The sequence below is a fragment of the Erpetoichthys calabaricus genome, chromosome 1 (genome assembly GCF_900747795.2).
Source record: "Erpetoichthys calabaricus chromosome 1, fErpCal1.3, whole genome shotgun sequence".
Classification (NCBI taxonomy): domain Eukaryota; kingdom Metazoa; phylum Chordata; class Cladistia; order Polypteriformes; family Polypteridae; genus Erpetoichthys; species Erpetoichthys calabaricus.
In genome coordinates this window covers 143,893,408-143,921,252 of record NC_041394.2, presented here as the reverse complement: position 1 = coordinate 143,921,252, position 27,845 = coordinate 143,893,408, and the positions used below count along the sequence as shown (strand labels likewise).

General features: G+C 36.7%; 1 protein-coding gene across 1 annotated transcript in view; it reads left to right on the top strand.

Annotated features, from left to right (window-relative positions):
- Nucleotides 1-27,845, top strand: part of gys2 (glycogen synthase 2) — a 107,633-nt gene that overhangs the window by 23,313 nt on the left and 56,475 nt on the right. The window contains exons 2-5 of the mRNA XM_028806726.2: nucleotides 3,274-3,455; nucleotides 10,368-10,559; nucleotides 10,632-10,817; nucleotides 22,813-22,957. Of these exons, the coding sequence (XP_028662559.1) occupies nucleotides 3,274-3,455; nucleotides 10,368-10,559; nucleotides 10,632-10,817; nucleotides 22,813-22,957 (705 nt within the window). The remainder of the gene's footprint in view (nucleotides 1-3,273; nucleotides 3,456-10,367; nucleotides 10,560-10,631; nucleotides 10,818-22,812; nucleotides 22,958-27,845) is intronic.

Below are 27,845 nucleotides of genomic sequence, written 5' to 3'. Positions count from 1 at the left end.
AGACAGTTTTTGAATTTACTACCTTTAAAAACATATTCTTTCTTATATACACATATATTTTGCAGGCTACATTGTATTTCAAAGAGTTCTGCATATTAATTCTGTTTATTATTAACAAGTAAATCATCATAATTTTTAGGGTTAAGTGTTTGCACATCCTTTTATAAATTCCTCAAAATATATTGCATTATTACATTTTCTACTAATCCCCAATGTGATTTCAAAATGTTTTAATGTGTTTATACAATCTTAGTGATTAAGCTTCTTTTCTTTCTATTGCTTGCAATAAATTAAATGTCACCCAAACCTCTAATTTATCTAAATAATTTCAGTTGTTCTCCAATTGTTCTCCTATCTGATTTTGTTCTTTTCTCTCGCGCTGTTGTTTTATATGCCTCAGTAATTTTCCTTTAACCTCAATCTACTCACTGTTCTTTCCTTCATCTTTCAATTTAACATCCCTTTCTCAGATTTTCAATACATTTCAATACTTTTTTAAAAAATTACTTTTATCTTTTAAAATAACTTCAACTGTTTAGTGTCATCTGGGTAAAATTCAAAGTCTCCTAAAAAATATTTTCTTAAGATTCATCTTTCTTTCAGGTCTCCTATAATCTATTGCCAGTTCCTTGTCTTCCTTCAAAGAAGGTTTCCTCTACTAACTTATGGGGAACAACAGGCTACTGTGTATGTGTACTGGGCACAAGGAATAACAGTACCCTGAACAGGACGCTAGTCCATTTGAGGGCACATTAACAAACCAAACTTCAGTCATACAGCACAGACTTAGAGTATCTAGTCAACCTGGGCATAGGAGATTGGATTTTATCCACCATGCCCAGAGAACAACAATATAAATAATTAAACTTAAAGTGGACAAGGACAACCAAACTGTAATTGCCTTTACTTCATTATTAGCACATAGGCTTTTCTTGCTCAACTGGAAGAATCCAAACCCACCTCTTTTAAGTCAGTGGGTAACTGATGTTATATACTATTTGAAATCAAATTCTCACTTAGAGGATCAGTTTTTAAAACCTGGCAAGATCTAATTAATAACATTTTAGAATAAGCATTTATATTGAGGAAAAGGATTCTCTTCCCTTTTTCCTACTCTAAAGTTTTATCCTGGCTATTGGCCTTCCTCTGTTTCTCTTGGGTGGGGGTTGGAATTAGTTCTGTTAAGCTTGACTTGATTGTATGGAATGTTACTTGCTTTTAATAAATTCAATAAACGGGAAAAAAAAGCAATGTAAATATGTGATGATTATGCAAACTTTATCTAGAAACATCCAGGTAGTGAATCATAAATCATCTTCACTGCACTTTTGAGGCTGGAGTGCTGTGACATCACAAATAAAATAAACATGATTTGTAGTAATGTTATGTAAAAAAGGTTCATACATACTTTCATATTTTGTTTTTTGATTTAATTTACTATCTTTTTGCATGACCTTTGGGCGTCAGAGCGCAGGGTCAGCCATTGTACAGTGCCCTTGCAGCAATTTTCTGGTTAAGGGCCTTGTTCAAGGGCTAATGGAATAGTTCAGCGATAACTCAAGGATGATTTGGAAACCAAGGCACTAGAACACCAGCTATACTGGTGGCATTTAATTAATTTCATTTTCAAAAATGAGTCTTGTTGCCCTCCTATCCAGGGAAGCGCTTCCAATAAAGCAAATGCTTAAGAAAACAATAATAAAAACTTAATGTCTGACCGCAATTAACAGGGTGGGGGCCCTCACTTGCAACCTTCAACAGCCACTAAAGTCCAGTTTCAGTGTTGAGAGAGAAATCGTCCTCATCTGTACTCCTCCTTTACCCTTTTCATTTGCTAAGTGAAAAGAGGAACCAAGTACTCTTGCCTTGAATTCAGCTGTCTTGGCTTGGGCTGTCTATCTGAAGCATACTTCAAGGGACATACCATTTATGATTCACTTCCAGTGAATATTCAGTCCCCTTTTTAATTTCCCATATGGTGTTGGAGAGAGAAATGTGGAAATATATAGAATATACAATAAATCAATATTTAACTAAGATCAATAAAACTAACATAAAGAGATATTTATTGTCTGAAAAAACAAGAAGTGTCAGGTTATATGAAATCAGTTCTGCATGCAATGTTTAAAGCACTCTAAATGTGACTGAGGTCAAGTCCTTACCTGTAATCACTTCCTTGCCCTGTATTTGCAACTCCACATTGGGCAGACAGACAAGAAGCCTAACCAGCAGAGTTAGAAGTAATCTTATATAGACTGGTGAATAGCAATGCTCTTATCTCACAGGCTTGCAGGTTGCATGCTCTTACAGGTTATAATTGGTTTAAGTGTGAGATGCAGTAACACTCCACCTCACTTAAATTTATTGTCCTCAGCAAGGGGCATTCATGCTTCTGATTCTATTGCAGTGGTGATCAGGTTTACCCACTGTGCCATCTGCTGTTTGTCTATCACCAAGAACTGCATTCAGGTAACTCCACGCACAGACTGGATGAATATACAAGTGACTTAATAGGCTGAGCTAAAAAAAATCTGCAACTCTGGTGATTTGACTGCAAGGGTGATGCTCTCAGTCCTTTCTAACAGGCTTACATGTCAAACACTGCTACAATATTATAACATTCTGTTTATAACAATATTTAGATGAAATAATACCAATGTTTACTTTAATGTTGAAAATTTCCAGACGTGCCATTTTGTGACATCATAATAATGAATATATTCTTTCGTGATTAAAGATAATGGTTTATTGAAAGCCATTCAGGTATAACTGCAAATGAGCAGCAACATATTTCTTATTCTTTGCATATATTTTTCATGTAGATGGATTACATATATCCCCACAAATGAAAAATGGTTTTGATGGGACAATTTAAAAATGAATTATTATATATAAAGGCAAAAGGGCCAAATCATTTAAAATTCATCTGCAAGAACCCTTAATAAATTTTCAGGAGCACAGTTTCATTTATAGAATCTTTCCAAACAGTGTGCATTTGTTTATTTTACTTTTATATGCCAAAACACCTTGTAATGCTTCCTATTACATGTAATTGTTTTGACACTTTTAAACAAAAACTAAAATTCCATTTTTAAACCTGCTTAAATATGTGGTAATTGAAAATCTTTGTATTCAAAAACAGTAAAATAAAGCCATTACAGAATCAATCTGGTTGCTATATACAATAGTTACAGTTACCCAATTATAGTAATGTAAAGCACTATAATTCTAAACATACACATTTTTGATATTTTTTTTCTTTTTCTTTTACAGTTGGTGGAATTTACACAGTCCTCCAGACAAAAGCCAAGATCACAGTGGACGAATGGGGGGAGAACTTTTTCATGGTGGGGCCTTACTTTGAGCAGAATGTGAAGACGCAAGTGGAGCTTTGCGACCCCACAAATCCTGCTATTCAAAGAGCAATAGACAATCTGAAGACAAACGGCTGTCAAGTAAACAAGCTCTCTTCTTTTTTACACACAACAAAGCACATTAATCTCACACTGAATTAGATTATAGGCAGGCATGGACAAAGGCTGCACAAGCACTCAAGGTTGACATGGTAAACATTTAAGACAGCTTACCTCTTATGAGATTTAGAGAAGGCTATTCAGTGAATGCTATTTTGGCTGCTTTGACAAATTAACTCTGTCTAGAGATGCTTTCCTTTTTCCTTGTCCCAGACAAAAGCCAATGGACCAGCTAGATTATTTAATCATTTATTTTTGTAGTAAGGGTATTCAGCAAGTGGGACTTTTCAGATATTTAAATCTGTTTATCCAGAGCCTCATTAGCTCTTTCATTTCTATATCATTTCATTTCATTTCTGTCTATATTTGTTTCTGATCCACTTTAGCCATGCCAGCATACTTGCTTTATTGTCTCGGTTTTTGAATTGACTTTGTCTGTTGTCAGTGGCACTCATCTGTATTACTGAAAAATCATCCAGATTAGATTTCAACATGATTCAGTGACAATAATATTTGATTTAGCAGATTTTCTGCAGCTTTTTACAATGCAGAAATGTGAATAAAGGGATAACTAAAAGGGGTGGGAACAGAACTATCAATTATTTTACAACGTTTGTTACACAAATAACTCAAAAAACTGAAACTTGAGAATAGTGACAAGGTGCTGAGTTCATTATCGAATAAAAGTGTCTTTTAAATAGGAACCAGTTTTCTTCATATCATAAAATACTGTATATTGTTTACCATTTAATTAACAATTCAAAACTGCCGTGCAACAGACTGCAGTTCTGTTCACATGAGATGCTCATCTGTAGCTGCTGTTTGCTTTGACAGACATGAACTATGCTTACTCCTGTTGTTTTGGTATAGCATCTAATTTTAAATAGCTATTGTTCTGTTTTATTCAACAGATTCTAAACTGCTGTAACTTTGTTCTTTCTATATTTTAAATTACTCGTATTTTACCGATCCAGCAATAAGACATTACTGTAACAAATTAAGAATTAATAAAGTAATTATTTCATGAAAACAGGACAATGAACGGCACTTATTTTAATTGCCTTCAGACTGTGGCCTGTACAGGGTGCACTTGCATCCCAACACTCAGACACAGCCAAACCACACAGTCATGGGTTCAAGGAAAGGCGTTTTATTCAAACAAAATACCTTCCACAAGTTTGCATTACCTGATAAATCAGTCACAGTTTAATTTCATTCTTTCCTTTCCTTTTCTTTTCCACCCTCACTCTCCTCCGATCAAGCCTTGTCCACCTCCTGCTCACTCTGACTGCTGGAGGAGGTGGAGCAGCTTCTTTTCACCAAGAACCCTGGTGCACCTCCAGTGCAACAGAATTGCCACCTGGAAGCACTTCTGAGTCCAGTGGAACCTCTCTTTAATAGTGGCACCCAAAAACCCCAACAGGTCTTCCTAGCCAAACTACAACTCCCATGCAGCTCTGCAGGTGTCCAAATGGGAGCCATACAAGAGGGGCACTGCCATTCAGTGTACTGGGGGAACACAGAGCCATGGGAAGCAGTCACTCTTTGTCCTTTCCTCATAATGGCTCTCCTGACCAAGAAAGGTACCAGTAACCAACCCAGCTGGGATGCCCGTCCATCCATGTCTTTCCTTTATCATGGCTTCCTGACTGGGCAAGGAACCATCCACTGCAGCCAGAATGCCATTCAACCCATGTGTTCTATGACACTAGATACATTTGATGACTTGATAATTCACATTTCTTACACTAATAACATTGTAATCACAAAGCAACCATAACCCAATCTGCACATGGATTATTGCCATTTGATATACTGTAGCACATCACACACTTGACTCAGATTTACAGAACAACACAAAATGTTGCACAGTAAATCTAATAAATTAAAAAAAAGAGACTGAGGAAAGATCAATTAAAAGTATTCTACATGAGATATTATACTGATATTAGAATGAATGAAATACAGAACATCAAGTAAATTTGGGTCCATAGCTATGGAAAATGTTTGAAACATGAATTTTCACATACCAAGCAGATTGTTAACTTTGAATTTTGAAAGGCACTTAAAAAATGAAAAGTATGCAAAGTGATGGCTTTGATCAAGGTTTCTCAACCACTTGGTCCAGGTCAACCCAAGTGGGTTGCAGATTGCTGGTGGTGGGTCACGACTTGGTATTGTTTATAATGATAGTGGGTCGCAGTGGGTCGAGAGTGTAATTACTCTGATGATTGCATTCAATGCCTCCCTGCTCTGATGATCATACTCAAATCACCAAGGAGGAACCTGAGTTAGACTTCTGCTATTTGGAAAGCAGCAGTATTTAGCAGAACTCTACTTGGCCAGCATCACTGGGCTTTTTGAACACCTCACTACTCATATGACTTTTTTGTAGTGTGGGTTTCCTTGGATGGGAATTTGCATGTCTTAACATGAGAGGTGTTGAACAAAGATTAAGCAAGTTGGTTAATATTAGATAAATTGTTCATCAGTTATTTTTAACACAACTAACAGTTCCTACTACGCATGAAAAAGGCAAATGATTTGAGACATATTTCATCTACAATACAGCACATATTTATGATATATAATGTTTTCTGAACAATTTTTCATTGCAGGATCACAAGAAGCTTATGCATACATCCTCAGATGCAAAGCAAGAGTTAACCCAGAATAGGACACCAGTCCATTAATGGGCAGAATAAAAAGGCACAATACATATAAAATAAGTGAATAAAGCCTCCTATTGTAAACTTTTCAAACACAAGATTGTTTGTTCTGTTACATTTTTAGATTGCTTTGTTGAGGAAAAGCCCTCTGGCGATTGCTCAAGAAGTGAGATGGATACCAAATTAGCATCTCTGAATTTTATCAAACATTAAATCACTACCTTGTCATGACCAGCAGGTGTCAGAACAGTCTTGAGTTACAAGGCAAGATGATCAGAATTTTCATTTGAGAAGCAAAATTAGAAATATATACTGTATTTGTATCCACATACTTTAAATGTTATTTAATATGATCTACAGAATTCTTTTAGATAAAAAGAGATTCATGTCTTTTTGAAAAATGTGTTAATTCTGAAGAAGACTTTTAACAAAGTCTGTTTTTTAAGAGCCTGAGCCACTGTCATCTGAAAACTTAAAAGATATTCCAGTACTAAATGTAATAATGTACCTTAGACCAAGGTAGTTTATGAACATGCTTATTACAAATTGACCATCATCCTTTATAAAACAGATAACAGAAAGGTATATAAATAGCATAATCATGCTTTTTATTATAAGACTGCATCTTTCCATGGTCTCATTATAAGTGTCACTTTAATATTTGAATACTTGTTTTGAGAGTCACTGTCTAAGAATACAGTCAGCATAAAGGTCCTCACAAATAGAAATACTGTAAGCATGGGCGAGACTTATCTCTGTTTGGCTCTTCAGCTGTGTATAACCAGTGATCCGTGTAAGAAAAGGCGCACATTTGAACTGCCTGATTATGATGGCACATGTGACGCAAGTGTTAATGTGCTTGAATTATGGCTCCTAGTCGCAGAGTTCATAATCTGTCACAGTAGCATTCTCAGCTCCTTCTTGTGTCTGCTTGAGCACTCTCCAGATACTCCGTTTAAACTCTGCATGCCAGACGCATGCGATATAGGTTAAATGGTAATTCATAACTTTACCAGAAGAAGTGGATTTAGATGGCTGTATAACAGTGTGTCCTGTTTTTCATCCAAGGCTAGCTCCAGACTTTCATCAATGCTTCTCTAAATGAACATGTAGATTAGAAGAATAGGCAGATGGAAAGAATTGTGTTTCCATGTGTTCAACTTACTCTGCTGTGTATGTTATGCTGCTTACTTTGTTTATCGGAAAACATTAATAATGTATGTAGCAGGAGCTAACTGTTTTACTCAGTAAACCTCTCTTATGTAATTTATTCAAAGATTTTGGGACAACAAACTCAATGACCTATACATAAGCAAATGCATAATCTGTGTACATGCCATACATCATGAATAAGTTTTTCTATGACATTACATAAATTTGTAGACTTGTTTGGCTTATGTTAGCAGGCCTTAAAATTATTAACCATATGTAAGAGAGAGAAATGAAAAATAATGGCATTAATCAAATGTAACAGGAATCTCATGGAAATACACTGAGAAGAAACGCAGAGAGCAATTTACGGTAAGTATGCCCTAGAAGCCCTTAGGCTTGGGACATGGCATACAAGTTACTTTAAACTTGAATGTCAAACTGTGATCGAGTCATATCACTTGGCTTTATTCTTTTCTTTTAAATTTATATTCATAGAATTGCAAAATCAATAGGAAGTACCAACTTTCACTTTGGTAAAAATAAGTTACAAGTTTAGACAGAATAGCACAAAAGGACTGTTAAGTTAGTAATGCAACTGTAAGTACTGAAAAAAATGTTTAAATAGCAGTCAGTCAATTGCAATTTGAGGATGAAGCAAAATAGTATTATGAGGAAAATGCACAGCATTCTCACTGAAAATCACAAGTGACTAATTCTTCTCAATAAATAAAGTTTGTAAAATATTTTATAAGTCTCATGTTTTATGCATTTTATCAGAATTCAAGTGTGCCTGTATTTCTTGCAAACAATACAAACAAGCACTATTGTTGGCACCACAGGTAATATAAGAGCAGACTTTATTAAAGAAGACTTTTTCTCAACAAACAATGTGCACAACGAGAAAATGCCACCATCACAAAATATTCATAACTTATACTATAATAGATTTATTTATTTTCCACTACACAAGAAAAAAAGGTAAATGGGTAAAAATTGAACGCCATATAAAATGTAATAAATGTTAGAGATTGATTAATAATGATTATTTTAACTTCTGACTGAAATGTAAAATCAGGAATGGTTGTTTTTGCAAATAACACGTGTTGATGTATGTTTAGCAAAATTGAATGAAAAATAAACACTGTATATATTTCAGCAATTAAAAAAGATTCTGTACTCCTTCCAGTATTCTTTCAGATATTCAGTTCTGGAAGGGTAAGATATTTTTATCAAATACATGGGCACAGCTTGTGTGTTTTATACCACATTGTTTATGCCCTATGCAAAGTCCTCTTTTTAGCATCCTTCTGACCACTGATTGCATTAGGACTTGCTTTGTTCATGGGCTATGAAATCCTTTAAATACGTTTGTTTTAAAAAAGAAAAACTTTTTTCCTGCATGCATTTTTATGTGTGTAGACTTTTGGTCTTCATCTGTTTTTGTCCATTTGTCTTTGATGAATAGGATTAGTATTGAATTTGTTTTTTGTTAATGAATGCTTTCCATTTTTGCTGAAACATTAATGTTTATATTGACCATGGTTGGATGCATTTTTACAGTGATTTCTTAAGAAGATCCTGGTGCTTCACCAAGACATTCCTTAAATGTGTTATGTTAAATATTGTTTAGGTTCATTATATTCAATAACTCACTTACTGTGGCCAGCGATTTGAATATGTTATAATTTAGTACAGTAACCATAACTCTTTAGAGAGAATGAGAAGGTCAATAAATTGTTGTTTGCAGTAGAAGGGCAATTGGGTTATCATATCTGGCAAATTAGGGCAGAATCTTCGAAAGTTAAATTCAGTGGGTTTTATTTTAGGCATTTTCTCGGCTACCATATCACTTGTGATCATTGCTACCTTGTATGAATAAAAACTCTTTTTGTATTTAAGCTCTTCAGCAAAATTTTGCTCCTTCTATGCTTGGCATTCATTTCTCATTGTATCTTAATTATCGTAACTTTTCACTGTGAATAGTAGTAGATCTGTAATGAATGGGTGTGTGTTTTTCCTTGAAGCACATAAAGGTTGTCATTCTATGACAGTCATAGACTATCATCTGTTTAGTTTTAAAATTAGCCTCTGGCATCATAAAGCAAAGATATATTAACTATATTATTTTGATATTGTTATATTATATTGCTATATATACAGTATATAACTATATATATATTTTTAGATTGCTTTGTTGAAGAAGTATTTGTAACAAATCTGTTTTTAAGATTCTAAATGAATGATCTAAAAAGATGCACAGTTCAAGTCAGTAAAGATACAGAATGTAAAATCAGTCTACAGCAGTCATTTAGAAATACATAAGAGTGTGGTTAAAATGGGATGTAGAGACTTTGTTGAAATAAAGTGAAAGGGCCCGGGTTTTCTAATTGCTGGCTGTTTATCCAGGTGCCCTTATTGCTGGTAGGTTAATTAGTTTCATGATATTCCATTTGCAGTAAATTACAAATTTAGTTTTGTATTGTAAACTGTGTAGTTCATTCTTGCGAGTCTGACCGTTAAAATCTTCATATAGCTTTTTTTTATGCCATATACATGCACAAAAGGACAGAATTACACAAGCTTTAAAATGATAAAGCTTGTGTAAAACACAAAACTGCTAACCTTAGGAATTTAAACATTGACAAATTTTTTCCCCCAGGCTATGAGGATTTTTCCATGTGTTATTTTTTAATGAAAGACAAGGGAAGCGACTCCTTTTTCCTAATATGTCTTTTTGTGACATCCCAGCTTAATTCTAACTTTAAATGTGGTAGGCTGAAGGAAAATAACTGCCTTAGAATTACAATCTTGATGTGGGGCCATTAACAACAGAAAAACAATATTATTAGACCTACTGGTAAATACTATTCCAAATTATAATAAAATGTGGGGTTCTGAGTATTTTGTTTAAGTTATAAGTGTTAAAAGGAAATATTATAAGAATCTAAAACTGAAGAATGTGTCAGAAATAAAAGATGTATGTCCTGTGTTTTAAAATGTTGTTTTTGCTCCCTGTGTTATGCTATAATCATGCTTGTCAAATAAGTATTGCAGATGTCCTTTGTTCTTTTAGGTATACTTTGGGAGGTGGCTAATAGAAGGAAGTCCATATGTGATCTTATTTGACATCACTTCAGCTGCCTGGAATCTTGACCGATGGAAGGGGGACTTTTGGGACATATCTGGTATTGGCCTTCCCTTTCATGATCGAGAGGCAAATGACTCTCTAATCTTTGGCTCTTTAATTGCTTGGTTTTTCAAAGAGGTAAGCAACATTTCTTCAGAATTTAAATCTCATTAATGCAGAACAGATTAAAATTTTCACTTTTCTTTCCAGCTCACTGACCAGCTTCAGGATAGACCTAATGTGATTGTACATTTCCACGAATGGCAAGCTGGGGCTGGACTCTTGCTGTGCCGCTCTAGAAAACTTCCAATTGCAACTATATTTACTACCCATGCTACTCTTCTTGGAAGGTACTTGTGTGCTGGAAATGCAGATTTTTACAACAACCTAGATAAGGTAAACACTATGAAGTTTGCAAAAAAACATTTTTGATCTAGTAGGTAATGTACTTTGTATTATAACATTTTCAAACCCACTTCAGGTTCATGTGGGACTGAAATCTATTCTGGCAGTACTGGGTGCAGGGTAGGATCTGGAATGCCAGTCTATTACAAGGCCCACTTGCATTGGGCCAGTTTTGAATCACCAGATTAATCCAACATACATGTTTTTGGGGATGCAGGAGGAAGATCCACACATACACAGTGAGAATGTGCAAAGCCCACACAGACATAAACAGGTCTTGGGATTTGAATCCTGGATGCTGGATCCATGAAGCACTCACACTAACCACTGCACAGCCCTGAAACCAAAGTTTATGATTTCAGATAAAGCTGCACACTCAGAGTAATTCACATAGCATACACAGAATGTAATAATATAAATAAAATACATATTTACATATCTTTTATTACTTTGTACATGAGATGTAGGGGAAAAGCACAAAAACAAATGATCATACTGGCAAACAAAATTAGTTAATAGTGGAGTTAAATATGAAATAGGAGCACAACACAATTTTCAAGTGACAGTTCCGATTATGTGGCTAGTTAGTGACTTACCAGTCCCGTTTGCCTCAAGTTCACTTCATGAACAAACAAAAGAATGTCTTCATTAATACTCCTGCGCTTCTCATTAACATAAACATGTGTCTTGTGTTTAATCCTGAATGCATTTTATGTATTTCCAGTTTTGTTCTGAAAGAAGTCTAATAGTCCCACTGAATATTTGAAGATTTTGTAAATAAACAACAGGTCCCAATGGCACTCAAAGAGAAGTTCAAAATACATCTGTTAAAGTTGGCTAGTGCTTGTTCCTTTATTCTGGGAATGTGATATTATTTTAAACCCAAAAAAATATTTTTTTCATTAAAAAGTTAAACAGCATAAAATCAAATAAAAATGTGCAAGCAAGACTGGTCAGGCTCCATGTAGTTTGTAGCGGGGCTACATAGTAGTAATAGTGTTGTCAATGTTTGTGCTGAGTGCGTTTGGTTTCCATCGTCCCATATGCTGTTTATGTGTGTGTCAGTAAATGTCGTCCCCATAAATTCAGGGGGGATGATTGATTGAAAGACACCACAGCCCCAAGATGGAAAGCACCTGTTTTCAATCACAATCAATTACATCCGGCAGTACTATTTAAGCAATCAGGAGGAAACGGAGGGAGGGAGAAGGAGGATCACATTTCACCACAACGTACCTGCTGTTTACCACATCGCGCCATTGCAACCAGTTTGTTTTCATTCCACTAGACTGACTTCAATTCCCTCATCCCCAGAGACCACGGGGTCAGATTACATCATCCACCACAAACCGAGGATTCACGGTGAGGTTGCTCCATTTAATCCGGGAAATACAAACACATCTTTTATCAGTTGACAAGTCATCCGCATTCAGGACAGTTGTACACTCGGACTCAAGTTCAATATCATTGCCATTTTCCGTGTTTCATTCATTGATGTTATTCGTTGTTGTTTGTTATGTTACAGGGGCAAGGGAGGGTTTGTTGTGTGTGTGTGTGTGTGTGTGTGTGTGTGTGTGTGTGTATATATATATAATATATATAATGTTGTCACGGTATTGCTCTGGTGGAGGTATATACAGTATATTCTACAAGGTGTATATGCAATAGTGTTTTGTTGTGTTCTGTTTTAATATATTCAGTTATTTTTACATATCTGCTTTTCATTAGTGCTTATGTTTACACCGCCGATTGTGGGAAAAATTTGTTAGAGGTACGGCTTGATATTTAGATTCCTCTCAGTAATTCATCTAGGCCACAGGTCTTGGAGGTGTAGCTGCCGGCTGGGTAAGGGGTCGGCCATTACAAGTTAATCATCTCAAGCAGAAATAATTTCTTTTAAAGAATGACAGGACTTTTGCCCAGCGTCATCAGGTTAACGAGCATCTGGAAAATGTAAAGAAAAAAGTAATAGAGTATTCCTCAACTATATGGTTAAAAGTGTACTCTTAAAGAACTCTGATCATTAAAATATTTACATAAAGTAGGTTTACTTTTCAATAATGTTAGCTTAAGAAGCAATTCTACTTTTTTTGAACTAACACTCCAAGAAACCTATACATCTTAATATACTGTAGAAAACCCTGTATAAGAAACTAATTTTTACTGTCCATTTAATAGACAGGATCCCAACTTCGTAGTTACTGTATTTGTCTTTTACTATATAATCTGTTAAAAGAACAGATATTAGTAAAAGAGAACCTGCAGTAAAAGACCTCTCCAAAGTGTTTAAAAACAAAGATGCACCCTTGATTACTAAGGTGGTGTGTCTGACCCAAGCCATGGTGTTTTCATTTGTTTCTTATGGTTGCAAAAGCTGGACAATGAATAAGGAAGATCATTGAAGAATTTATGCCTTTGAGTTGTGGTGCTGGTGAAGAATATTGAATGTACTATGGACTGCCAGGAGAACAAACGTCTGTCTTAGAGGAAGTACAACCAGAATGCTCCTTAGGGGCGAGGATGGCAAAACTCCATCTCGTGTACTTTGGACAAGATGTCAGAAGGGATCATTTTTGGTAAAGTGGAAGGACAGTGAAAAAGAGGAAGACCCCCTACGAGATGCATTGATACAGTGGTTGCAACAATGGGGCTACACCTGTCAGAAATTGTTAGAAAGGCGCAGGATCATGCAGTTTTTCATTGTGTTGTGCATAGGGTCACTGAGTCAGACCCAACTCGATGGCACCCAACAACAACAACATAATGTGTATATTTGATTGTTCAAATCCTAGCATGAACAAACAGTGAATTTCATTGTTAGTCAGAATATGGCCTTTTCCTATTCACTGGGTGAACCACTAGTAATAAAATAAAAATTTTGTAAAGGATATGCATATCTGACTTATGTGAGTTGCACCTACTCTCCCTGTGTGTTGTGTTGTGGAAAAAAAAATCATTCCAGTAGCCTGTGATAAAAAAAGGTCCACCATAAATCATGCACAACACACATCATTTGTAAACACTGTGAAAGCCCAAAGTTTTGAAAATAACAGTGTATCTAAATACATACTCATGGAAATTGTTTAGTCCTGAATAATGCACAGTATTGAAAAAGTCAAAAGGCAAAAAATATGACAAAAGTCACAAGAACCTTCCATAATAATTTAGACTAAGGGCTACCTAAGTGCATCAGTTTATCTGATATTGCTGCTGCTGCTGCTTGTGTAAACAGATCATAACAAAGTCTTTATTTGGTCTTAATAAGACTTACAAAGCACCAATCACATTAGTTGTACATGTAATGTATACAGTCATATGAAAAAGTTGCAACCTCTAGACGCCTCCTATAGTCTTTGTTGAGTGTCTGGATTCTGGATGGAAGTATTTTTGACCATTCTTCAATATAAAATCTCTCCAGTTCAGTTAAATTTGATGGCTGCCGAGTATGAACAGCCTGCTTCAAATCATCCCATAGATTTTCGATGATATTCAAGTCTGGGGGACTGTGACAGCCATTCCAGAACATTGTACTTCTCCCTCTGCATGAATGCCTTTGTAGATTTCGAACTGTGTTTAGGGTCATTGTCTTGTTGGAATATCCAACTCCTGCGTAACTTCAACTTTGTGACTGATGCTTGAACATTATCCTGAAGAATTTGTTGCAATTGGGTTGAATTCATCCGACCCTCGACTTTACCAAGGGCCCTAGTCCCTGAACTAGCCACAGCCCCACAGCATGATGGAACCTCCACCAAATTTGACAGCAGGTAGCAGGTGTTTTTTTTGAATGCAGGGTTCTTCTTCCGCCATACAAAGCACTTTTAGTTATGACCAAATAACTCAGGTTTTGTCTCATCAGTCCAAAGCACTTTGTTCCAAAATGAATCCGGCTTGTCTAAATGAGCATTTGCATACAACAAACGACTGTTTGTGGCATGAGTGCAGAAAGGGCTTCATTCTCATCACCTTGCCATACAGATGTTCTTTGTGCAAAATGCGCTGAATTGTAGAACGATGCACAGATACACCATCTGCAGCAAGATGTTCTTGCAGGTCTTTGGAGGTGATTTGTGGGCTTTCTGTAACCATTCTCACAATCCTGCGCATATGCCGCTCCTGTATTTTTCTGCCAGACCTGCTGGGTTTAACAGCAACTGTGCCTGTGGCCTTCCATTTCCTGATTACATTCCTTACAGTTGAAACTGACAGTTTAAACTTCTGAGATAGCTTTTTGTAGCCTTCCCCTAAACCATGATACTGAACAACCTTTGTTTTCATATCTTTTGAGAGTTGCTTTGAGGATCCCATGCTGACACTCTTCAGAGGAGAGTCAAAGGGAAGCACAACTTGCAAATGACCAGCTTAAATACCTTTTCTCATGATTGGACACACCTGTCTATGAAGTTCAAGGCTGAACAAGCTAATCCAACCAATTTGGTGTTGCAAGTAATCAGTATTGATACATGCATTCATATCAGCAAAATTACAAGGGTACCCAAATTTCTGCACAGCCAGTTTTTCATATTTGATTGAATTTCATACAACTAAATACTGCTTCACTAAAAATCTTTGTTCGGAAAACACCCCAGTACTCGGATGTTCCTAGGAAATGAAAGACATACCAGTGTTATCTTTTTTGTTGAAAGTAGAGTAAATTATTATGCAGGCTGAGAGGGGTTCCCAAACTTTTTCATATGACTGTATATTAGTACCTTACTGGTGCATAGCAATTTCTTACAGCTTCTGTCACAGAATGTTACTGGCTTGATTTATTTTTTATAAATATGTTTAAGCTATTTTTGTCTATTTGGGACTATTATCTACTGCATCCCACAATAACTATTGGATTTGTTGATATGAAATTTGGGAGCATTTGTAGAATACTAGACAATATTCTTTATTGAACTAAACGTTTTTATCTGACATCTTGAAACAAAATGGCAGCCATGCATTTACAATAAAACACTTGCTAAAAGAAACTGACACACATCAGTAAGTATGTTTTAACTATTTACCATCCATTAGAGAGAATGGCAAATTTGAATTGTAAATATATTAAGGCCATTTCAAGGGGAGTTTTGAAAATAAGTGCACAATTGATCCAAATGCTCAGTTTGATCTATCCACCAGTTTTCCCATTTTTAAACCTGCTTAATCCAATTTGTGTTATGAAGGAGAGCCACAACCTGTCCCAGCACTATACTGGGTGCAAGGAAAAAGTAACCTTTGGTAGGGCAGGATTGAATTGAATGAAATCACCTTGTCCTCAGCCCATCTCAGATAACATAAGCATATACAGTATCTCTCTGACATGGCAGAACAAACAGTCAAAGTGTTTTTTTTCACCAAGGAATGTATATTAAAATGCAAATACTGAGTTGTTTACTTATTGAGTTAACAATGCAGCTGAAATATATGCTGTATACAGTTAAATTATATTACATCCACCATTAGCAACTATATCCAGAGACTCGGGAATAATTAAAAATAAAACAGGCCACCTACTGTCCATTTTATTTCTCTACCAAATTTCAACTCAAAATATGCTGACATTTTGACAGAGGTACAGATAAAAAGACAGAAAATTTCTAATCAGTCAAGAATTAAAAATGGACTAGCACTTTTGTTTAGGTCCTTAAAAGTATTGATGTTGGTAATTAAAAGACCTTTGCGAACTGAATGAAATGGCTAACAGATTCCAATTTTATTGAAACAGTTGAACTCTGAAGTCCTCTTAATCTATTTACTTTGTGGTAAAAAATAGGTAGCAGACAGAAAAAGGTTTGGGGATGTCCACCCCGTATACTGAAAAAATCAAAAAAGAAATCAAACACGTCTTTGCAAAGCAGAGTTCAAAACCGAACTGACTAACAAAATGAGTCTGGGCTATAAATATGGTGGGAAAGAGGAAGAGGTGGAGTCAGGGAGGCCAGAACAGGAACTGATGTGGCAGTTGGATGGGTTCTGGGTAATGGAAATTACATCATCAAGAGGTTCCGGAAGTGAAGTCATCAGTGGGTGGACAGGTGGTGATATCACTGGGTGGCATGGTCTTTGGCTGGACTGGAGAGGGACAAGAGGAGAAAGGATCAGTTAAGTGTGCCAACCCCTGGTCTAGCTGATGAATAACATTATTTGAGCCTGTAAATTGTCCCCCATTTGACACCTTTATGAGGGTTGCAGTGGCCATAGTCCAAATTGCCCAGAATATACCTCATCTTCCCATTTGACTTCAGTTTCCAGTTATTACTCATATATTCATTGAAATAATTAAGTTTTTAAACCCATATTACTCACTTTGTATATAGTATTACTTGTTCAGAAATCTGCCATGAGATAAACTGGTATGAAAAGAAACAACATTGTTTCAGTATGACAATTTAATTTAAGACCTCTAGCTTGTAGTTTTACTAGTCTAACTGCCTTGGAAACAATCCATAAATCTAATAGAATCACTACTTTCATATCATCTGGTCTATATTTAGCATGACCATTTTTATATCTATTCTGATGCTACTTCTTGATGGGGCGCATCTATTGTTAAGCCAACATTTGGACATGAGGTACCACTTCTCTAATATTAGACTGTTAGTCCTTGACAATATGTCTTAGTGCCATGCTGATTGGCTGCTCACCACCCATTAATAAAACTGGACACTATGCTCTTTTTTATTTTGACAATACAGATTGGCCTGGCTTAATCCTCAAAATTATTTCAATTTTTAAACTTTAGACTGCTATTATTGAAAGATTAAACTGGCTGGGGTGGATAATAAGTGTGTGAAATTAATTAAATGATCAAGCTCAATGTCTAAATAAGTGTGTTTGTTGTGGAGGTTAGGAGCTAAAATGCATACTCAAGGATAAAATAGGTATACAAAAATTTATGTTATAAAACATTTTCATGGATATATTTGTTGATTTAACTCAGCAAAAGGTGACCCGTATCAGTATGAATTCACAAAATATTTAAGAAATCCTTCTGCTGAGTTTGCTAATGTAGAAACTTTAAGAAGGTTACCTGGACTAAATTCACAAACATTTAGTGGAAGCCCTCAAAATTTCACTTTCCACATTGCTGATATTACAGAATTATTAAGGATATAAGGGGCTGGACTAATACACCAAAATATACTTTGTTAAGGCAATTACCATTGTAATATTGTAAAAATTGGATGACTGCTTGTAAGTTCCTTTATTTTTCTTTTCATTAACTTTAGGTAAATTACCACTCTGCTTGCTGTACAGATGTAAAGAATCAATTCTGTTTCAAAAGCAGATTTTGACTGACTTGCATACGACATTTATAAATACAATTAATAAACAACAACTCCACCCTGGAAAGAATTTACCTAAAAACAATCACAGTGCACTTGTGGCAAAAGAAATGGAAATATTTGAAGAGAATGTGAAGAAAGTGGCACTGGTAACCTTTAGTTATACACTGGAGAAGTATTTCTGTTTGTTTGACTGGGTACTACATATGTTTTAGTCAATTACTTCTTGTACATACAAGGTTCATTCTTTGCTTGACAGAACCTCGCTTGGATTTTAGCATGAGACTGCTAAAGATGTAATTTCCTGCACTGATCTAATTTGATTTTGTCTTTTTTTACAGTGAGGTTTAGCATTTACCATATAACAAGGGTGGCTGACATTTACAGGCCAATGCCAATGTGAGTGATGCCAAATCTTGGCCTTCTGCTCCTATACACTGACATTGCTCACTGCTCCCTGTCTTGTAACATTTATGAAAGAACTAAAAAGATCTAATGAGCCCTTCTTAGGCTGTAAAAGGTCAAGCTTTCCCAAAGGCCACATTTTACGCTGGCAGGAGGATTTGTGTTTTTGCCATGTTATTCAGGCAATCACATGCTGTTTATGTTGATCACAGTACCTGGTATTCATAAGGCCTGATTGCTTCTCTCTTGCATTACAATTGTTGCCATTCATTCTGACATTCTATGTGGAATAAAAGTATAAGTAAACTGTTAAACAAATAAATAAATACATAAGTATGTTACATTTATTTTATTCATCCACGTCCATTTTCAGTTTAATTTTTATTACATTTGGCGGTATGGCACAATTACTCCAATACCATGGCATTGACCCATGAGAGGAACAGAGGAAGACATTTAAGGAGATATATCACACAAACCTGAGTTGAAAATATTAACAAAGGAAGCATATTCCTCATTTTGTTTTTTTTTTTGTTTTTTTTTGTTCTTTATTTCGCCTTATACAATTTCTTGTATTAGGAATTTGTTAGTTTGCGCATACCCCTTGGGTTCAGAGCGCAGGGTCAGCCATTGTACAGTGCCCCTGGAGCAATTACAGGTTAAGGGGCTTGCTCAAGGGCCCAGCAGAGTAGGATCTCTTTTGGAAGTGACGGGGATTTGAACCGGCAACCTTCTGGATGCCAGCGCAGATCCTTAGCCTCAGAGCCACCACTCCGCCCATTTGTTAACCCATTAAAGTATTCAGCACCGTATACATGTTATCTTTTGAACAGATTACTGTCAAGTGTATGAAGTACAGTAAAATTCCTACCTACAAGTGTGACCAATGTTCAACATATCATCACTTTCCTTAATATATAGTGTAAGAAAAGCACAAACAAAGCAGGTGATCCCCATATAATAAAAAATAACTAGAGTGATTTGACAGAGAAACGAGAACATCTCTCCTGATGCAAATTCAGTCTGATTGCCCAAAGATGGCAATGGAGCTATTTATGAGATAGGTGAGGTAGATGAGGCAGTTTCAGGTAAAAGGAAACCGTAAGAGTCATGATTCATTAACCTGCCATTGATCATCAGATCTGCAGCCAGAATAAGAGGAGAGGCATTAAGTGACAGTGCCAATCCTTAATTTGAGTTAGAATTACTAATTCACAGGTCCTGAGGTTGTCTCCCAGGAGCATGTGTGTGACATGCCTCTCACAGACCAGTTAGTGTCAGGTGGCCTGAACCGAGAGGTCATATACCAGAGAGAGAGAGAGAGCATTGGTGGTAGCATGAAGGGCACATGAGTTTAACTCTTTATGCAGTTATTTAATCACCAGGGCTTCATATCTTGTCTCTAAGTCTAATTGTTTCTGACTAAGGTACACCACCAGTGTTCAGCCCCATCAATGCTTTAGGTCAGCACAACACCAAGACCTGTGTCTAAAGCATCAGCCTGGAGGACAAAAGGATTAGAAAAAACAGGGGATATTAAAACAGGTGTTGACATGAGGGCCTGTTTTAGGTAATGGAATGCAGCCTCTACTTTATCATCCCAGGACAGCATATCAGGAACTCATTTTTTGTCAAATTCTCTAGGGCATAGCTCTTTTGGAGAAGCAACACACGAACCAGTGATAGTACCCTGCTAACCCCAAGAAAGCTTGGACTTACCACTTGGTTTGAAGATGGAGCCAGTGTAAAATGACATTAACTTTGGAACATTGTGCTTGGACTGTCCCTCCACTTACCATGTAGCTGAAATATTTGTGAGAGTTCAAATATTTGTGAGAGTTTGAAATGACATTTTATTGGATTTATCCAAAGACCACTTTCACAAAGTTTTAGAAGAACAGCTGAAATGTGTCGTACATGCTCTTCCCAAGTGCTGGAATAGATAATAATATCATTCAAGTAGGTGGCACTCTATGAATTATGGGGATGTAGTACTTTATCCAACAGAGGCTGCAGTCCAAATGGGAGAACAAGGTACTGCCACTGTCCACTGGAAATGCTAAATTCATTTTTTTCCTTGGCAGGCTCTGTTTTAGGGTTTTGACAGTACCTTTTCATAATGCCAAGAGTTGACAAATGGCATGCCTTTATGTATCGCTACAGGAGAGTTTGTCCATGCATGGCATGAGATATGTGTGCAAACAGGAAGTTATTGCAAAAGCGTCAACTGCTGTCAGGCTTTGAGACCAATATGATAAGGCTAGACCAATGACTAAAAATCTCCTCAATGACACCAAGGTCTGTCTTTCACTTGATCTTAAGTTCTATCTCTGCATGTTTTACCTCTGGTAGTCAATATGGGCATTCTCTGACAACCACTCCTGATTCAGTAACAGATATTACTACTGAGATATTACTACTGGGCAGATATTACTACTGAGAGATCCATCCAGGCTTCTTATGCACCATTACAAAACAGACAGAATGGCTGATTCCAGCTCCCATTGCTGTTGGGATGTCAAATTAGGTCCAACATTTAGCTGTTCCTTAGTGACAAAAAGTTACTATGACTGCCCGAAATGGGGTTTGGTATCCCGTTCCTTGCCCAGCATCAGTAGGTTGGTTGTTTCACCAGATAGTTGACCAAACCTTTCCTTTCTTTGATTTCATAGGGCCTCTGCCAATGTGCCAAAAATTTAGAGTTCAAGGTGGGAATGAGCACCATAACTCAATCACCAGGATTGAACACATGGAGAGTCATGCCACGGTTATGTAGATGGGCCTGTGCTACATGTGCATGCACCATGTTCTCATCAACAATGGAACAAATCTTTTCAAATCTATCATGTAATTGCGTAATATATTCAAGAATATTGATGGAAAGGAGTGCTTCACTTTCCCAACCTTCTTTAAGAATGTCCAGTAGACCCCAGGGCTGTCTTTCATATAGTAATTCAAACAGTGTGAACCGCATAGAGGTTTGTGAAACTTGAAAGCATGCAAATGACAAGAGAGGAAGTAACTGATCCCAGTTCCTTCCATTGGTGACTACCTTGCATAATACTTGCTGCTGAGTTTGATTAAAATGCTCTATTAACCGTCAGTTTGAGTATGGTACACTAAGGTTTTCAAGTGATTAAGTCTGGGTAATTTTGGAACTACCTTGAATGTCTCCAAGGTGAAAGGCATTCTTTGATCCATTGGGACTTGTTTTGAGATGCTCACTGGTGCAAATACCCCCCACAAGTTCCTGTGCAATGTTTTTAGAAGTGGCTTGTCGCATTGGGATAGTCATTGGATATCGGGTAGCATAATTCTCGAGTACCAGGATGTATTTATGTCCTTAGGCTGAGGGTTTGAGCAGACTGATAATCTGAAAATATCCACTCTGGACCTCTTGAATCGGATATCTACTAATGGGATTTTCTCTGTTTGTTTGTGATGCACAGCTTTGGTTTTCAAGGCACAAATTTGAAATTTGGTACATATTTGGCACAATATTTGACAGTGAAAAGAAATACTACAGTGTGATGGTTATGCCACTGCTGCATATCTTCTCTTGACTAATGAAAAAGGAAAGAAACATTATTCACTCTTAGTAGGGAAAGCAAGAGAGACACCACTGAAACATGTCACAATTCCAAGATTGGAGTTAACAGCTGCAGTTGAGGCAGTCAAAACAGATGAAATGATACTTAAAAGTGAACTTCAAATATCCCTGCAGGAACAACAGTGCTATCCAAATTGTGATGGTGGTCTGATGTTTAGCATGTTTGCCTTTCAACCACAAAATTGTAGTTTTTTCAAAAAGTTTTGTCGTTAATCAAGTATTCCCCTCACTATTTTAGTCATGACTCAAAGCTATTTTGTCTCTGGGGTGATTTATTGCAATTTTGGGTTCTTTGCACCAGAAGGATAAACTGAGAATGTTGTTTAAAATGATGTTTTCCAGTGCTAACAATATGCTATGAATGCCACAGATTTAAGGGTAAAAAGTCTGTTTGCAATTAAAAATTGGCCCTGTGTAGATGTGTGTGGTTTGGTCTTATTATCCAGGTTTTGTCCCTGCCTTTTGTGAAGTACTGCAATGATAGCCTCTGACCTTTTCAACACTGAGCTGGTTTAAGTGGTTATGAAAATGTTATGTTATATTATGTCTATTACGTCAATGTAATTCAGTAACATACAGTCTGTCCCTTTACACTTTTCCTAAATTGTTTGATCCTTCAGTTGTGTTTTTTAACTTCATTTATTTTCCCTGAACAATAACACTTTACACTCTTACCTTATGAATTGTCTTGCAGTTTAATATTGATAAAGAAGCTGGAGAACGGCAGATTTACCACCGATACTGCATGGAACGAGCAGCAGTCCATTGTGCCCATGTTTTTACCACAGTTTCACAGATCACTGCCATTGAGGCTGACCACATACTGAAGAGGAAAGCAGGTATTTGCTGCATTTTTTTACAATGGTTGAGGCACTTAAATTAGTATTCTGAAGTATTTGTGTCATCTGTAAAAGAAATCCTTTTTGTGTTCTTAGATATGTGTGACAGATATACAAAAGTCTACACATTCATGTAGAAATTTGAATTTTTTTGATGTAAAGGTCGAAATGAAGACAATTTGTGTCTGACATTTTTCATCTTTAGTATGATCTTGGGGCGGCACGGTGGCGCAGTGGTAGCGCTGCTGCCTCGCAGTTAGGAGACCCAGGTTCGCTTCCCGGGTCCTCCCTGCATGGAGTTTGCATGTTCTCCAGGCGCTCTGGTTTCCTCCCACGGTCCAAAGACATGCAGGTTAGGTGGATTGGCGATTCTAAATTGGCCCTAGTGTGTGCTGGGTGTGTTTGTATGTGTCCTGCGGTGGGTTGGCACCCTGCCCGGGATTGGTTCCTGCCCTGTGTTGGCTGGGATTGGCTCCAGCAGACCCCTGTGACCCTGTGTTCGGATTCAGCGGGTTGGAAAATGGATGGTATGATCTTGTAAGCAATAATATTTAAATGAAAATAGATTGATCAGAGCTTAATATTCTCGAACATCCTTAATCCATTTCAGTGCCGCAAGTCTCAAAGTGTTTGTCAACAGTACTTGGGACAAAACAGAAACAAATCCTGGAAAGGGTGCTAGTCTAACAAGCCACATTCACGCAACTGACCCATACACAGGCAACTTAGAATCCTCACTCAATTTAACACACACCTTTTTGGGAAGTGGGAGGAAAACAAGAGAAAACCTATACAGAAATTTTAGGGAGAAAGGCAAAAATAAGAAAAAGGATATCTATTAACTAAAAAATGTGGCCAAAAAGGCTTTGATGCACTGGTTGTGTAATTGTGCACAAAGCACAAATGAGCTTTATGTTGGGGTGCTTTAACAAGATATTTATATCAGCAAAAGGTAAAATTATAATAAGGACATTTACAAGCTTTCTATCTTCTGCTATCTTCTGTAGATGTTTGGTAACAGTTAATTAATTTCTGTTTATACCCACAAACTAATAGATTAATTACTGTATATCCTAATAATGTTAGAGGGAAGTGGTGGCTAGGGATCTATTCCAGCAATCAGAAGGTTGCCATTTCAAATCCTGTAAATGCCAGAAGTGACTCTACTCTGTTGGGCCCTTTACCTGCAATTGCTTTGTCCTGGATATAACGTTAATCTGCATCCATCTTGTCCCTGCAAGCAACTTCTCTAAGTTACAGGGACACTTGGGGGTTGGTGGCAGGACTGGCCTCACACTGTTCCATTGTGGTGCTGAGGTGTCACCCTCTCCACTTGGGTCCCAATCCAGGTGGCTTGTCGTGTGGCGAGTGTGACAACATGCTTTCAGCACATGCTCTCAAACTTTCTAATATTGTTGATAAATACTTCTTCATCATTTGACTTTAAGTTGTAATTATATCAAAAATTATTCACAGTTAGTACACTTTGGAAGAAACATGTTTATCATATACAATAACCACAACCAAAAATACCAATATAATTATGATCTAGATTGAACATTGTGACAGATAGAGGCTTTGTCCACCTCTTGAACCCTCAGGTACCACTCTGAACACCAGGTGAAAGTATAAATATTCTTTATTTTATAAGAATACCGTGCACAAAGCACCCTCCACTCCACAATACTCAATAATAAATCAAACTCTCCAACAAGCCACTAACAATACCAATCCTCCTCGCCCAGACACTTCGCCACCCTACCTCCCAGCTCAGCTCAGTGTTCTGGGCTTCCCACAATCCTTTTATAGCCCCTGACCCGGAAGTGGTTCCAAGCACAACCCACAAGTCCATTTCCTTCCGGGTCAGGGCAAACAGTCCTTTTCTTCAACCCGGGAGCACGTCGTTTCTTCCTGTCACATGACCGTGACGTACTCCCGGGTTATAGGGCACATGCAAGCTTACGAGCCCCCCTACAGCGACGCCTGGTGGCCCCCAAGGTATCCAGCAGGGCTGTGTATAAAAACTACATAGTCCATGAGGCCCTGCTGGAACTGCGGGGCATGTCCACGCTGCTGGGAGAGCTCCTCCTGGCGGCCTGGGGGTGAAGGCCGGAGAAAGAAGCCGGCAATCCACCACAATATAAATTACATATTTTCATTTTTATTTTTTATCATTATTGTATAAATTTAAAGAAGAGTTATTAGTCATGAAAATAATTTAAAAGTCAAACAATACAAACATGAAAGAATATTGCAGAATAAACCCACAATGCCCTGTCCTCACCCAGACTGCCCTATAGAAAAGATCCCAACAGTATCAAATGTCCTTGGTGCGTTTGCAAACTGGAAGAAGTATAGTAGGCACAGGAGGCATCGGATCAAAGTAGATGTTTGAGAGGCAAATTAAATGTTCAGATTAGAAACAAAATGGCAACCTTTAGCCAGCCAGCTCCTAATCCCACACAGAGGAGTGCCACTTCCCTGTATTTCAGCTTTATGAACTTTTGATCTGTCCCACTAAAAGTTCAAATGAAACAAGTTTAAAGGAAGAATATTTCCAGAAATTTAAAGAAAGAGAATCAGGAGACATCCAGGGAGAGGCTAGGATTGTAATTGTTCTAAAGGAAAAATAGCCTTGGCTGGATAAATGTGAAAAAAAATGGAATCAGGTCTAGGAGGAAATGGTAAATGAAAAGGCAGAAACTGGGGGACAGTTCAGAAACATATGAATGAATGTGTCAGGGTCATTTAAGTGACAAATGGGATTAGTGGGCAAAGGAGTAGTACAAAGTATGTTAGGGGTAAGGTATAGGTAGTGTACAAATTTGAATTTTAACCTTATTTTTATTTTTGGATGATGACAAGATGGTATTGAGAATAGTTTTCCAAGTGATGTGAAGGGAAAAAGGGAGGTCACACTGCAAGATGGAAACTAGTAGTAATAGTCTACGAGATGCTTTCTGCAGACTTGCTGATTTTAATTTAGGAGAAAACACATTATTTTATAGTTATAATATAGTAATCATCCCATAATTTCAGCAAGAGAAAAATAATTTTTGATACAATGCAACTAAATCACTTTCCCTAGTTGAAGGAAACCTTAAAGAGCCCAATATGGACAAATATGTAATAGAAACATCTGCAGAAGTTACAGGGCTAATTAGAAACTTAAAATACAGTACTTTATATGGGAAGATTTAATAGAAAGAAACTTCAACATATTGCTATTGGACCGGTTATGTTCTCTTTTTTTGGTGAAACCTTTCATTTGTCCCTCAGCTGGGTGAACAACATGTGTAACTTGAATTATTTCTAGTGCATTTCAATAAAAAGTGCTTTGCAGTAATTCAAGCAAAAAGTGCTACAGATACATGAACAAACATCTTGATATATTGTAATGAAAGGAACCTTTGCAATCAGATTGAAATAAAAATCTAAAGGAACACACATTATGAAATATAATTTATTTTATTATGAAAAGATGATCTGGGATTGAAATGTCCCTGGCCTCAAATTTGTATCAAAGTAGAAATGAGCTTTGTTGCCTAATGTCTGTATGAAACTTAAACATATGCAAAGCAGAATGTCAATTTATTTTCATTTTCTACCCTACTGTTCTTGATGAGGGCCACAGTCACAACAAGATGACCAGGAAAATCCAGACACCCATTCTTCAGTGATGATCTTAATTGACCTCTGGAGATTTCTAGAAATGTAATGGTCATCAGGGAGATTCAGTCATTTTAAAATATCCTACTTTTTCAAAGTTTAATTACCAACGCTCCATTTGTTTATTTGTTTTGGTGTTTATTTATGTGAGAGGCACCAAATATAACTCCTTTTTTCCTTTTATTAATTTTAATTAAAAGCAAATAACAATTCATACAATCAAATCAAACTTAACAAAACCAAAATTCAACCCCCACCTAAAAGAAAGAAAGTGAGGAGAGCCAGCCAGCAAAGCAATACTTTGAAGCAGCAAGGAAGGAAGAGTATGTTTATCCTTGATATAGAAGCTTATTCTAAAATGTTATTGACTTGACCCGGCAAGTTTTAAAAACATTTTGAACAGATCATATGAGTGAGAATTTGATTTTTTCCAATTTTAAATAGTATAGGACATCAGTTACCCACTGACTTAAAAGTGGTGTGTTGGGATTCTTACAGTTGAGCAAGATTAAGTCTACATACTAGTAGTGAAATAAAGATTTTACCTTGAATAATTGAGTGCCTCATGACTGATCAATATTTCTTCTGGAACAAAAATGGGTGGAAGGTAAGGAAAATTGGGCAGGTTCTGTTTAGCAAAGTTTCTAGCTTGAAAGTAGTAGAAAAATTGTGTTGATGAGAAGTTAAATTTGAAGCTTAGTTGTTCATAGGATGCAAAACATTATCAATGTACAAGTATACAAGTACACCAAACACAAGTCCATTCAAATGGTACTGTTAGATCATTAAAATTTAAGTGCAAAACCCCCTCCATTACAACAAGGTGACAGTCCTTGGAAGAGTATTTTCTTGGTGAAAGTTGCTGTTCACGTATGTAATTAAGAAATAAGGATAACTAAAAACCTATACTGTAGTGTAGAAACTAACTGTAAACCATTCTTTATTTTCATGGGGTCTTATGTAACATGAAGATTTCTTTGTTTTTTTCATAACAGTTACACATTGTAATAATTTCTTTCCAGAAATTGTCTATATTGAAAATTTAAAGTCAAGCACTTTTGCTCCAGTTAATTATATATCTGTATGTACTGTAACAGGCAACACATGACACACTATTAATATTTACTTAAACCAATTTTAATAAAAGAAGGGAGAGTCAGGAAAAGAAATGGGGTCTGGGAAACCCTATTTAGTAGGGAACAGTGAACTGCAGAAAACA